At 35.5% G+C, this 14617-nt stretch overlaps 1 protein-coding gene across 4 annotated transcripts in view; it reads right to left on the reverse strand.

The window, feature by feature from the left end:
- Positions 1–14617, reverse strand: part of RAD54B (RAD54 homolog B) — an 87061-nt gene that overhangs the window by 20521 nt on the left and 51923 nt on the right. For all 4 annotated transcript variants that reach the window (XM_055303449.1, XM_055303451.1, XM_055303452.1 and 1 more), the window contains 5 exons: positions 12715–12996; positions 9126–9288; positions 4055–4280; positions 3567–3774; positions 1166–1305 (listed from right to left, as the gene is read on the reverse strand). In XM_055303449.1, the coding sequence (XP_055159424.1) occupies positions 1166–1305; positions 3567–3774; positions 4055–4280; positions 9126–9288; positions 12715–12996 (1019 nt within the window). The remainder of the gene's footprint in view (positions 1–1165; positions 1306–3566; positions 3775–4054; positions 4281–9125; positions 9289–12714; positions 12997–14617) is intronic.

The raw sequence follows: 14617 nt of genomic DNA on the forward strand, positions 1-14617 counted from the left end.
ATATTAATATGTAAATGTATTTAACATTTTATTTTTACTTTTATTTTCCTGTTTGTAACAAAAATAGGATCTCTGTAGTTTAAGCTTCATGGGAACAAGGCACTGGTCAGTTTGGCTTTTCACCACATTCCCTAGTATCTAACACTGCATTTGCCCCACTATAGGTGTTTCACATGTAAGTACTAAGTAAATAAATTAATGTGATTTTATTTTTAAATAATGTATTTTGGACATTTCCCATGGTATTAAATATATTCATAAGCTATTATTTTGTATACTTTCTGGTTTATGGGAAATGCTCAATAAATATTTGCTGATTATCGTATTTTATTAATTCAGAGACTTTTTTTTTATACATTAACATCTCCAGTTCAGGAGATGCTTTTTATAATCAATGACTTCTTATAATTGATAGCATGTTTTCCTTAGTGGTTCATAAAATAATGATGCATATTAGAATTGGTATCATTTTAGATTTAATGAAATACATTGTGTTTACAATATACAGACTCTGCTTTAACCAATTTCCTACCTGTAGAAATGTCTGTTTACAATTTGTTTCCTTTAGTTTTATACTTTTTTACCTTTACAGCTAAATCTTTAAGAATATCTATAAGTATTTCTTTATAATAAATTCCTAAAAGTGGTATTGCCATACCACAAAATATATACAATTTTAAGGCTTTTGATACATACTGCCAAACTGTCTCCAGTTGGACCAATTTACATTCCAACCAGTAGAGGACAGTACTCTCATCTATACTTGCTATTCCTATGTAAATTGAGCCTACTAAAACATCAACATAAGAGTATAAAAGTTATTTTATGGTTATTTCATCAACAGCAGTAAAAATGAATATTTTTACAGGTTTACTGTCATTTATAACTCTTTGTGGTGTACCTATTTATGACTTTTTTAATGTGATACTTTCTAAAATAAAGCAGTCTGTTGTGTTGGCCTTTAAGGACCTTCTAAGTCCTTAGAGAAGAGTTGAAGCAAGAATAAATAATAATAAATAAAATGCAAGAAGAGTTGAAGGACTGTGGGAAAAATAAAGAATTCACGAATTTAATTTTTCCAGAATTAAAGAATGCCCAAGTTGTGGATGACTTTCCTAGACACACTGTTTTTATTTTTTAACCTATTTACAAAAGTAAATTATACCTCAGAAGCAGAAGGCTGTCTTGATATAATGATGGGTTCTTCATATACTTTTCTATAAAATGACAAAGAGCCTAATATTCCTGGATTTACAAAATCAATTAATGCAAAAAATTCTTGAAGATCATTCTGAACCGGAGTACCTAAAGAAAAAAGTGATGAAAAGGTCAAGTTTGCGTTTTTCAGTCACAGGTATTTGTAGACAATTGTACCCTCTCCCCTAAGAAAACTAAAATATAGGCTTTAAGGCTGAGAAAAAGCAGCCAAATCCAGTTGAACAAAAATATTAAGAACATATAAACTTTTAACTCTGGTTTTAACTGTGTACTAAATTCAGCATAGTGGTTGCTGAAGCACAGGTTTTGAAGTTTGACTAGTCTGAGATCAAATCCCATCTGCATCATTTACCCTCTGAGTAACCCTGAGCAAACTACAGACCTCGGTTTATTCTATAAAATGAGTTCCTAGGGCTTTGAGGATCAAATCAGTTAATCCATATGCCATACTTAGAACAGTGCTTAAAGCACAATAAATGGTCTATAACTGTTAGTAATTCTTAACATTATTACAGCTGTGTGACTCTGGACAAGTTTCTTAAGCTCTTTAAGTTAAATTCAGAATTTTTTCACTTATAAAAGTGGAAAGATAACAATTTCCCTGGTGGTATTACAGTGAAAAGCAGAGATACTGTGTGCATACTATAGCACAGTGACTAACACTTAGTAATGACTCAGTGAAGGCACCTATTACCTGTCAAAGTTTTCAGAACAGATTGAGATCTTCACTAATCCTAAAGGTTGACACAAGCAGATTAATATACCCTGCATATATTATGCACTCAATAACTTTTGTTAATTTTCAAAGAAACATTAGCATGTTCAGTAATTACATCAAAAGGACATATAAGTCAGCATAGCCCAACAGTATAATTTCAGATTGAATATTATCATTCAAATAACAGACTAGAAAAACTTGTCCAAAAATATAAATAATATCAGAGGTAATATAAGTGGTATATATAAGAAGTGAATAAAAATGTACTTATTCATTAACAAAGACAACATACATTTTATAATGCCAGGGAATTTAATGATCACTTCCCTTCAAATTAAATGGGTCAACCTCAGGACTAATACATGTTAATTTTTTAACACATCCACTCAGTTCTAAATTTTTGGACCCATAATTGAAAGAATTAGAGAAAATATATTTATGTTGGTATGTTTTTTGTTCATTAGCCTTTAAATAAATACCCATGATGATGACTAATAAAAATAGGCAGAATGAGAAAGGCAAGAACGAGGGGAAACAAAGGTGTAAGGATTCTTATGGCTGGCTTCCAGACATTCATCCAACCCCAGCAAATTAACCCAAGCCACTCATAGCCTGATCCCATCTGCCAATAACTGATACAAGAAAAGATTTGTGTCTTAGACTGGGTTCCCCAGGAGTAGAGCCTGAGACAGGGATTTGGCTCTACAACATTTATGAAGGGAGAGCTCTCAGGGGAAAGAGAATAATGGAATTAGAGACTAGCAGGGGAACAAACTAAGCAAAAATGGCCTCCTTGAGTCTGAGATAAACTATAGTGAGGCTCAGAACATAAATTGTACCATAAGATTGGTCCTGAAATTATCCAAAGGCAAGGGCTCTGGCATTTTCCACTCACCTCTGTATGAGTCAACCACTGACCAAGCTGCAGCGGAGAGTTGAAACTCTCATTCAAACAAGGATAACTCTCCAGAAATTGGAAGGACCACATAAGACCAAAGTGAGGTGTAGAAGAAAAGCTACATTGAGCTACTCAGGCCTGATTCTAGTCTAGGCTAAAAAGGAGTGCGTAGAAAAAGTGCGTATTTACAAATGGGCCATCCCACCTTTCCAGATAGTCTGGGCTGGCCAGTAATAAATTAGGTGCATGCAGCACATACATATAAAAACAAGGGATACTTATATTAATAAGCATTTGCCATGTGTCAGGTAGTCTTCCAAGAACTTTATGTGAATTAATTCCTTTGACCTTCACAAAAGCTCTATGAAGTAAATGGTATTATTATCCTTATTTCACAGATAAGGAAATTGAAGCACAGAGAAGTTAAGTAACTTGCCCAAAGTTGTACAGCTATAAATACCATACTTAGGAACCAAGCAAAGGCAGTCCAGACCCATCTCCTACATTCTTTACCATGATACCATTGTATTTATTCTTCAAAAACTCCAAAATGTAGGTTGCAGAAAATTACATAGCAATTTGAAAATTCAGAATCCTACCAAGACTCAATTACCATTGATTTATTGGTATGAATTCCATCCAGCACCACCAATTCTTTGGATGCTAAGCATATTACAAATCTTATATGGTAAGTAGGAAAAAATTCTATCATATCTTCCCAAAAATACTGACCAGTTAGAATTACTCTTTTCTCACAAGAGAGGCTAATGAGGGCTGCAGTTGTCTTAATAGCACTGTTCTTCAAACGATGCCCCTCATCACAGATTAGAAGACCAAACTTTACATTCTTAATTTGATCCAAAGAACGAAGTAACATTTCATAACTGATGATAAGAACAGAATAAAATGGAGATCTGGTGAATTCTTCTACTTTGTGGTCCTAAAAACAAACAACAACAAAAAAGGTGGTATTTAACAAATTATGGGCTGAAACTATAAAATCAAATTCAAGCAACATATTCCTGACAGGCATTAATTAGAATATGTTAACTCAAAACCAAACTGTAAGCCAAGATGCCATTTTCCTGCAAAGAAGTTGGAGCAGTTACATGCACTGGAAAAACTACCCCATAGACAGTGAAAACTGCAGTGTTGATTTGAAAAGCACAGAGATCTAAAAAATGACCAAGGCTGAACTCTTACCTGATCAAGTCTCTTACCTGATCAACAGGAAATATTTTGATTCTTTCACTTCCTAGCCATTTTTGAAATTCTTTCCTCCAATTATTCACCAGGCTTCCAGGTGTGACGATAAGCGTCTTCTTTACTACTGGCATGCCTCCATAGGGCCCCTGACACTGTAGAGTCCAGATGAGCGAAATACATTGCAATGTTTTCCCTAAACCCATTTCATCAGCAAGAATAGCTCCACATCTGCCATTTACTCTGTTAGAAATAATTACACTTCTTTTAGTAACAATAGGAAAATATTTTATGCCCTCAATATCATCATTTATTAGTCAAGAACCAGAAGCTGATTATTTTGTAATTAGGACAAACTCTACCCTGCTCCCAAATCCTTTTTCTAGATTTTCATGCAGCTGATTTACAACAGCTCTCTCTTTTGGATCTCTGATAATTATATTCATTATATATTTACTGTCAACTAAATTACTAAAACAAATCTGAAATTCAACAGTTCAATCTAAATCATCTGTTACTATCATACGCATGTATTTAGAGACTAGAAACGAATCCAAATTTTATATCTACATTTGAATAATTTAACTGTAACTGTGCTTCTCATTACTAATAGTTGAGTAATTTTTATAAGTTTCAACATGAAATATCAAAATGGCTTAAACTGTGATCCCTGGGTGGCGCAGTGGTTTAGCGCCTGTCTTTGGCCCAGGGCGCAATCCTGAAGACCCGGGATCGAATCCCACGTCAGGCTCCCAGTGCATGGAGCCTGCTTCTCCCTCTGCCTGTGTCTCTGCCTCTCTCTCTCTCTCTCTGGGACTGTCATAAATTTAAAAAAAAAAAAAAAATGGCTTAAACTACATTGTACTCTTAACCAGAAAGATCTATTGAGCTGTATTTATGATTCTCTGGCAGTAAATGAAGTCCTCAATCACAGAGCTCCTTGTACTGCAAGAAAAAAAAAAAAAAAAAACACTAAATGTTGACCTAATACATGTAGCTTAGTAATAGTCTTATCCTACAGACCTACTCAGTTAATGCTATTTAAAATTAAATATTCTAAGGAATATATTAGTAAGTGGCATGTGTATATCACTTCATAGCTTTTAAAGCTCTTTAATATATATAATTTATTTATATCTATTTTAAAAGTTATAAAGTCAAAAGGAACTAAGGATAGTACCAAAAATAAGTAGTTTTCCTTCTCTGATTCATTTCGCTTAGCATAAAACTCTAATTCCATCCATGTCATTGCAAATGACAAGATTTCATTTTTTTATGGCCGAGTAATATTTCCCATTGTGCATATATACCACATCTTTTTTATCCATTCATCAGTCGGTAGACACTTGAGCTATTTCCATAATTTGGCTCCGGTAGATAATGCTGCTATGAACACCAGAGTGTATACATCCTTTTGAATTAGTATTTTTGTATTCTTTGGGTAAATATTTGCTGCATCATAGTTAGTTCTATTTTTAACTTTTTGAGGAACCTCCATACTATTTTCCAGAGTGGCTGCACCAGTTTGCATTTCCACCAACGGTGGAAGAGGGTTCTTATTTCTTCATATTTTCACCAACATCTGTTGTTTCTTATGCTGCTGATTTTAGTCATTCTGACGGGTGTGAAGTGGATAACTCATTGTAGTTTTAATTTGTATTTCCCTGATGATAAGTGATTTTGATTTCACTTATGTGGAATTTAAGAAACAAAACAAATGAGCATAGGGGAGAAAAAAGAGAGAAAGGCAAACCAAGAAACAGACTCTTAACTATAGAACAAACTGATGGTTACCAGAGGGGAGGTGGGTGGGAGGATGGATGAGATAGGTGATGGGGATTAAGGAGGGCACTTGTGATGAGCATAGGGTATTGTATATAAGTGCTAAATCACTATATTATACACTTGAAAATATTATACTGTAAGTTAATTGGAATTTAAATTTTAAAAAAATAAGTAGTTTTATTATAGTTTAGTTTTCTTATTAGTAAAAATAACCAAAAATCACCTTTCCATTCCAATCCAAAATATGTCTTCCATTTCAAAGTACAGAGGAAAAAAATCACAAACATGAATTACAGCCATAATTATAATTTAAGATTTTTTTTTTTTTTAAAGTAACCCTGGGGGATCCCTGGGTGGCTCAGCAGTTTAGCACCACCTTTGGCCCAGGGTGTGATCCTGGGGTCCCGGGATCAAGTCCCATGTTGGGCTCCTTGCATGGAGCCTGCTTCTCCCTCTGCCTGTGTCTCTGCCTCTCTCTCTCTGTATGTCTCTCGTGGATAAATAAATAAAATCTTTAAAAAAAAAAAAAAAGAGGGATCCCTGGGGGGTGGCGCAGCGGTTTGGCGCCTGCCTTTGGCCCAGGGCGCGATCCTGGAGACCCGGGATCGAATCCCACATCGGGCTCCCGGTGCATGGAGCCTGCTTCTCCCTCTGCCTGTGTCTCTGCCTCTCTCTCTCTCTCTCTAACTATCATAAACAAATAAAAATTAAAAAAAAAAAAAAGAATACCTTTAAAAAAAATAAAGTAACCTCTACACCCAACAAACCACAACCCGTGAAATCAAGAGATGTATGCTCTACCAACTGAGCCAGCCAGTCAGGCACCCCCATTATTATCATTTTAGATCAACAACTTGACAATTCAAGACCAAATGCCAGCTAAGATATGAGTGGCAGAAAGAAAAATAGTGATTCACCTTCCACAGGGGAAGGAAGAGAGCAGGAAAGTTTCATTGAAAAGATGGACCTTTTCAAAGGAGAATAGGAATTTACTACATGAATTGAGAGTTCAACATAGTTGGAGCTTGCACTGAATTCTAAGTAAGTAAGACAAAAGCTATGAACCTGGCAAGAGAGGTGGAGACTACAGATACTTATCCCTGAAAGTTTGCACTGTATCTTGCACGTCAGTGTCTCCCAAACATCAGTCTTTCATGACTACCATCACAATTTTGTTATATATGTGATTTTTTTTGCTAATATGTTGTTATTTATTTTTCTTTAACTCAACTCCCTTTTTTACTTAGATTTATTTGAAAATTTCAAGCATGATTTATCCATGAAATCAAAAATTTAATATGCTATCTTTTTTAAATTTTTTAAAGATTTTATTTATTTGAGAGAGAGCATGAGTGGAGTGAGGGGCAGGGGGAGCAGCAGATTCCCACTGAACAGGGAGCCTGATGTGGGGCTCGATTCCAGGACTCTTGGATCATGACCTCAGCCGAAGGCAAATGCTTAACCAACTGAGCCACCCAGGTGCCCAATATACTATTTTTTTCTAATAATTCATTAACTAAATATGCTATCAGAATTTAAAAACAAGGTGTGGGGCTCCTGGATGTTTAGTTGGTGGAATGTGAGACCCTTGTTCTTAGGGTTGTGAGTTTGGGTCCTAGGGATTACTTAGAGGCCCGTGGGTGACTCAGTTGGGTTAAGCATCCAACTCTTGGTTTCAGGGCAAGTAATCAGGGTCATGAGGTGGAGACCCATATCAGGCTCCACACTCAGCAAAGAGTCTGCTTTAGATTCTCTCTTTCCTACTACTTCACACTCACACTCTCTCTCTAAAATAAATAAATAAATCTTTTTTTTAAAAAAAGAGATTGCTTAAAAATAAAATCCTTGGGCAGCCTGGGTGGCTCAGCGGTTTAGCGCCTGCCTTCGGCCCAGGACATGATCCTGGAGACCCGGTATCGAGTCCCACGTCAGGCTCCCTGAATAGAGCCTGCTTCTCTCTCTGCCTGTGTCTCTGCCTCTCTCTCTTTGTTTCTCATGAATAAATAAATTTTTAAAAAACCTTTTAAAAAATAGTAAAATCCTTAAAAATATTTTTAAATAAAATAAAATAAAAAAGAAGTCTTGTCCATATCCACCTAAAATGACCTTACACCACCAGTGGAGTGCATATTACAGATGAAGAAACACTGCTCTAAGTTTGAGAGTCTGAACATTTTAAGCAAGAGAATGCCATGTTCAGAAGTGTTTCTCAGAAAAATCAAGCTGGTGGCAATAAGTAGAATGAATTTGAGGAGCATCAAAAGCAGATACACAAGCTAGGTGCCACTGCAAAAATCCAGATGAAATATAATTGTATGTCACTGGCACTGCTGCAGTGAGGTGCCAGAAAAGATCCAGAATCAAAGCATATTTAGGAATTCAAAACAATTAAAAGTTCTGGTTTGATTACACTGAGAAAGTGAAAGAGAAGACATTAAAGATGTTTTCCACAGGCCAAATAAGATAAGATCTCTAGAAAGAAGAGCATATTCTGAGAAACATGAGTCTAGACAGATTCTGGGATGTCGTATCCCTTAACCAGTCATTATTCAAAGGGCTCATAGAGTAAAGGGAATTTACATTCCCAATTCCCTCTGAAATGATCAATTTAAAAATACACATTAAAAACAAAACAAAAGAAGGAAATAGAACAAGATGTTAGCAGATTCGTTTGATTCTTTTTTACTTCCTTTGTCTGGCTTTTGTTGTGTCTGTGTGTGTCTTCTACAGTATCTTTAAGAGAGGATTCTATAATTCTTTATCAGAAAACTGTATTTAAAAGGAAGTGAGGGAGACTCCTTTTATTTTAAAGTAGAAGTGAAATAAGAAGAAAATCTTTTTTCCATAAGCAGAGTTAAAGGCTACTTCCATTTTGCCCCCATAACCTTTTCTCATACTAATAAGCTCTAATTGTATCACATTAAGGTTGACTATATTTACCTGTTTCCTCAAATAATTTAAACACCACTTAAGGGGAGGGACCGTGGTCCTCACTCCTGTATGCCCAGCTCCTGGCACATGGCATTCATCAAGAATCCCTTTTAGAATAAATGCACACATGAAGTACTGTTAATGATGTATTGAAAGTCATTACATCAGGCTTTTTCTAGAAAACAATTACGTTACAGGTTAAATCAAAATGGAGACTATGGGCACATGGCCGGCTCAGTCAGTGGAGCGTGCAACTCTTGATCTCAGGTTGTGATTTTGAGCCCCATGTTAGATGCAGAGATTACTTAAGAAATAAAATCTTTAAAAAAAAAAAAACTCAAATTAGACTAAACAAATTATTTATTTTCCTACCTCATTCCCATTACACATTCATAAAGGAACATGATTCCTTCTTTCTGATGTGGTCGAAGATGATATACAAGGTGAGGATCTATCACCACATCCACAACAGGAAAACCCTTCTTATTGAACGTCCACTGGTGATTATTGTCAGGTCGTGACATTACAAGAGAATCTTAAGAAAAAGATGAAAGTTTATTAATGTATTGCAATTTCACTTTGTCAGCAACTACATCATCTTGCTTTAATTATTCACAGCCTATAACTATTTGCCATCATTTGTGGCAAAAAAAAAAAATTGAAGTTCAGTAACACTAATACTAAACAAGAGTAGAAAATTTAAAAATAAGATCTCATGCCTTATTGATGTAAGATTTCAGGCAGAGAATTTCAAAGAGCTTTCCAAACTTCATATGCTCCAAATTACTTCAAAACCACTAAAAATTCACTATTGTCTAGTAAAGAATTCAGTAAGCTACAACATTTAATAGTTCAGTGTTCAGAACAAAGAGATCTATTTCCAACTGAAATCACAGGTTGGAATTTTGCCAAGTTGCACTTGCTAATGCTCATAGCTTCTTGTTTTGGAAAGGCACCCCAAATTTAACATAAAAGCTCCCATTATTTTGACTTCTGTATACACTAACAATGACTCTTCTATTAATCAGAAGAACTGAGAAAAGATGACAAATTTTCCATTGACTTTCATCATTTGCTTATAGTTAATTACTATGTTCATGAATGTCAAATTCATGAATCTTTGCAAAGCAGCAAAAAAAAAGTAACCATAGAATAATTATGTAATTCTGTAGAAATATGCTAATACAATTTAAGAGATTTATTAAAAGATCACCAGAAAATACAAAATTAAATATAACTAGAGAGCAGGTCTCAATTAATAATTCTAAAGTCAAGTCAAATAATAATTCATCAGAATTATTTTAGGGATATATTTATATGTCTTCCATTTTTAAATGGAATAAAGGGATCCCTGGGTGGCTCAGTGGTTGAGCGTGTCTGCCTTCAGCTCAGGGCATGATCCCAGTCTGGGGATCAAGTCCCACATTGGGCTCCCTGTGAGGAGTCTGCTTCTCCCTCTGCCTATGGCTCTGCCTCTCTCTCATTAATAAATAAATAAAATCTTTAAAAAAAATAGATTTTTAGAATAAAACAAAAAGAAAAAAGAACAGAAATTAGAAGGGAAGATAATGAAAACAAGCTCCAGGAGATTAAATAAATGCCCACCAATGCAGAAATACATAGTCACTGAGAGAGTTTGATCGTGTTTACCATTAGCGATTACCCAGAGGAAAATGATCTTCCTAGGTTTCTGAGCAACTAAAAGGAACTCCCATTTTTGAGGTCAATTCCTGGCAAATAGAGGATTAGGGAGTGAAAATGGAAAATTCAGCCCTTGGCTTTCCTCTATATTCCAGTAGCAAAGCAAGAGTATCTTTTTTGGGACGCCTGGCTGGCTCAGGGGTTGAGCGTCTGCCTTCAGCTCAGGGCCCGATCCCAGAATCCGGGATCGAGTCCCACACTAGGCTCCCTGTGGGAAGCCTGCTTCTTCCTCTGCCTGTGTCTCTGCCTCTCTGTGTCTCTCAAAAATAAATAAATAAATCTTTAAAAAAAAAAAAGTATCGGGATCCCTGGGTGGCGCAGCGGTTTGGCGCCTGCCTTTGGCCCAGGGTGCGATCCTGGAGACCTGGGATTGAATCCCACATCGGGCTCCCGGTGCATGGAGCCTGCTTCTCCCTCTGCCTGTGTCTCTGCCTCTCTCTCTCTCTCTGTGACTATCATAAATTAAAAAAAAAAAAAAAAAAAAAAGTTTAAAAAAAAAAAAGTATCTTTCTTATGGGTTCCTAACCAAAAAATGGCCCCATTTTTCTCTTTTGAAACACACAAAGGGGAAAAAAAGAGAAGACAGGGATGAGGATAATACAGTATTCAAGCAAGAAGGACCACAGAATCTAAGTCAACTAACAGAGCATACATCTTCAAGAAAGATAAAACTTAAACCACCACAATAATGGGACACCATTTCAATTTTTAAGATGCCCCTCTCTCTACCTTCACAATAATGAAACATCACGTAGTGCTTACAAAATCCTTTATGTTTCCACTTTAAGTCTACAACCTAGTTCTAACCTTAGCAAGATAAATGAGGATCATCAACTACTTACCATCACACAAAGAGTTATATTCTACGTGCATGCACACACACGCACACGTACGCATAAATATATAAATTATCACAATAACATTTTCATTTAGTCAATAAGTTATTTATTATACGAAGCATGTAGCAACACTCTACGTCTCTATGGTAGTGATTAGAACCCACATTTAGACTTGAGGAGACAAAGCCATCAGTGAGGTAAGTGACTACTCCAAGAAGTCAAAGAACCCGTTAGTTCAGTTGCAAAATTGGGACTCTACCTCAGACCTCTGAATAAGCACATTATTCTTTCGGTTTCCCACATCCCTCTATTACGTAATAGGAAGGCAAAGAGAAAGGAGAATAAAGGAGAAGGAAGCCTGTTAATAAAAGAGATGGTGGGACAGATAATATATTTGGATAAAAAGAAAAATCAGAAGCAGAAGCCTCCACTGCCTATCTTTCAACTAAGTTTCAGATAAGCTCACATAGAGCTAGGAATTCTTAATTTGAGGTTTTTATCCCAAATTTTTCAATAATTCCTTGAATTTCAGCAATGTCTTCATTTTTCTGGGGCTCAGTTTCTTCAAAGGCAAAGGGAAGAGACTAAACTAAATGATCTCAAAGGCCCCTTTATTTCAAAAATTCTATTCCCATAATACTTGCAGAAAATACTTAATGTTACTCATGTACTTTTTATTTTACTAATCTGAAAGCAGCCTACACTATACCCCACTTTGATATCTACTGCCTTATAATTCAAATTTACTTGTTTGCCTCCTCACCAAATAAGATCTCTGATGATAGTTTACCTCTGCCCTCAATGCAAAAAAAAGGCATTGAAGAAATCCCTGTCGAGCAAACAAATCAAATCGGGAAAAAAAAAAAAAAAAGGAGAGATGTTATTTTTTAATGTCATTTTTTAAATTAGATTCATTAATGTGAAAATTAACTCATTAAATTGAATTCTCATGGGTTTAATTTAAATTCTTTACCTGAAAATAAATAAATCTTTAAAAAAAAAAGTATCACCATTCAACATTTTAATACACTAATGCATGTGATCAAGACATACAGTTGTCAAAAGAGAAATATAAATATAATCCTGACTCATGAATTAATATTTCTTCTTGCTAAGATGTCAGATATTATTCAAAATCTTATACATGTATGTTTGTGTGTATACAATCTCCAATTGGTACATTTTTCCTTTAATACAAATATGACATTATTACTATATTCTTAGAATTATACATTTATTTATGAAATGATTCCCCAACTATATTATACAACTTCAACATTATTCCTTATGTCAGTTGTATGCCTGAAGAATAACATATACTTTCATCTGAAAACTTTAAACAAATCTTAAACTTTAAATTCACAGGCCAAATATGTTTTGACAGTAAAAACAGAATATTCAAATTATGTTTTACATCTTACTTGGTGCATGTGGGTCATGGCGTGGTTTACAATCTTGGAAACCACCCAGTCTATTTTCCTTTGAACTTGGTTTACAAACACTTTTGAAGGGGTTAGAGAAACACTTCTTGGCAGCTTGAGAAGAACTTGAGATAGCAGGACTTCCTCTTCCAAGATGAAAACATCGGCCACTGTTGAAATCATCTGGAGAAATTATACCCATGACTTCTACTTCTTTTCCACCAATCATCACTCTGTGGCCCTCTTCAATCTTTTCAAGCTCTTTCAATTTATATGCCATGCCTTTAAAATGAGAAGAGAGAATGTGAATTTAATTTACTGACACGCTAAGATAACTTAGTGATACCACAGTCACCTTCCTATAACCCCACAGAATGAAAACTGTGCTTTGAATGCAAATAGCCTTGTATAACCCATTATCCAGGATGAAAACATCATTTATCATTTTGTTTAAAAAACAGAAAAATCAGAAGTAATAAATAATAAAGCTATGAAAATTAGCCAATCTTTAGAGAAAGCAAGACCTTTTTTTAATTATTGAAAATATAGCTAGGAGTGCTAGCTTGATCAGTTGGTAGAGCATGCGACTTTTTTTTTTTTTTTTTTTTTGAGAGAGAGAAAGAAAGGTGGGAAGGGGCAGAGGGAGAGAGAATCTTAAGCAGGCTTGCCCAGTGCGCCTGAAGCAGGGCTCAATCCCACCACACTAAGGTCGTGACCTGAGCCAAAACCAAAAGTTGGAGGCTTAACCAACTGAGCCACCCAGGCGCCCCTCAATATTTTTATAATAAAATTCAGGGGCATCTGGGTGGCTCAGTGGTTGAGCGTCTGCCTTCAGCTCAGGTCATAACCCCAGGGTCCCAGGATCGAGTTGAGTACCCCATCGGGATCCCCACAGGGAGCCCACTTCTCCCTCTGCCTGTGTCTCTGCCTCTCTCTGTCTCTCATGAATAAATAAATAAAATCTTTAAAAAAAAATTCAGTTGCAGATCATTCAGTTCAGCCTCAACTCGTCACTCTGGCACTGACCTTCACATACTACACTCCTGAAACACTGAACTAGTAATTTTACCTCTTTCCCGCTTTTGTGCCTTTGTATATACTATTCCCTCCTATGTATGTCCCTTTCTCATACCCTACAGAACTATTTATTTTTCAAACACTACCTTAAACAATAATTCCTATGAAGCTTTCCCCCGCCTCCTAGGCAGATCTAAATGGTCCTTCTATCTCCTACTGCATGGAGTACAAATTCTCAATGAAACAATTATTTTATTGCTTCCTAATTATCAATTACATTGCCCTATCCCCCACTAAACCGTAACTTCTATACATTTTTTTAATGTTTACTCCTAGCGTAATGCTTGGCACTTAACAGTTACTAAAAACTATAAAGTATGATATTATTAAATGAATGACGTATAGAACAGATTTTATACTAATGGGCCATATTCAAATTGAACAATAAGAGACAACGCCAAAAAACATGGTTGGTGTTAAGCATTCTGAATTTGTGAGCTAACTTGTATTAGTACAATCATCCTGGTAACATGTTAAAATAGAAATAACGATAACCTCAAATTTAGATGTATTAATCTGGATCATGCCCAGCCATTTTCTTTTTTTTTTTTTCAAAATTTTGTTGGGTATCATTGAAATTAGATAATATTCCACACCTGATATCAACATTTTTCTGACTTTAATCATTTAGCAAGGGGGTGGGGAGAGTAGCAGTACAGTAAGACAAACTGCTTAGTCTCAGAAAAATATAAAAATGACTGCATATAACTATTTCATTTTAGAGAAAATGAATCCATGAGATGGGATTTCCTTAACCGAGCTAGTATACATAAGACTGGCAGATTATCATGAGATAATTTTGACATGCAAGTCAATTAAAGAGCAT

The sequence above is a fragment of the Nyctereutes procyonoides genome, unplaced genomic scaffold (genome assembly GCF_905146905.1).
Source record: "Nyctereutes procyonoides isolate TBG_1078 unplaced genomic scaffold, NYPRO_anot_genome, whole genome shotgun sequence".
In the NCBI taxonomy this organism is placed as follows: domain Eukaryota; kingdom Metazoa; phylum Chordata; class Mammalia; order Carnivora; family Canidae; genus Nyctereutes; species Nyctereutes procyonoides.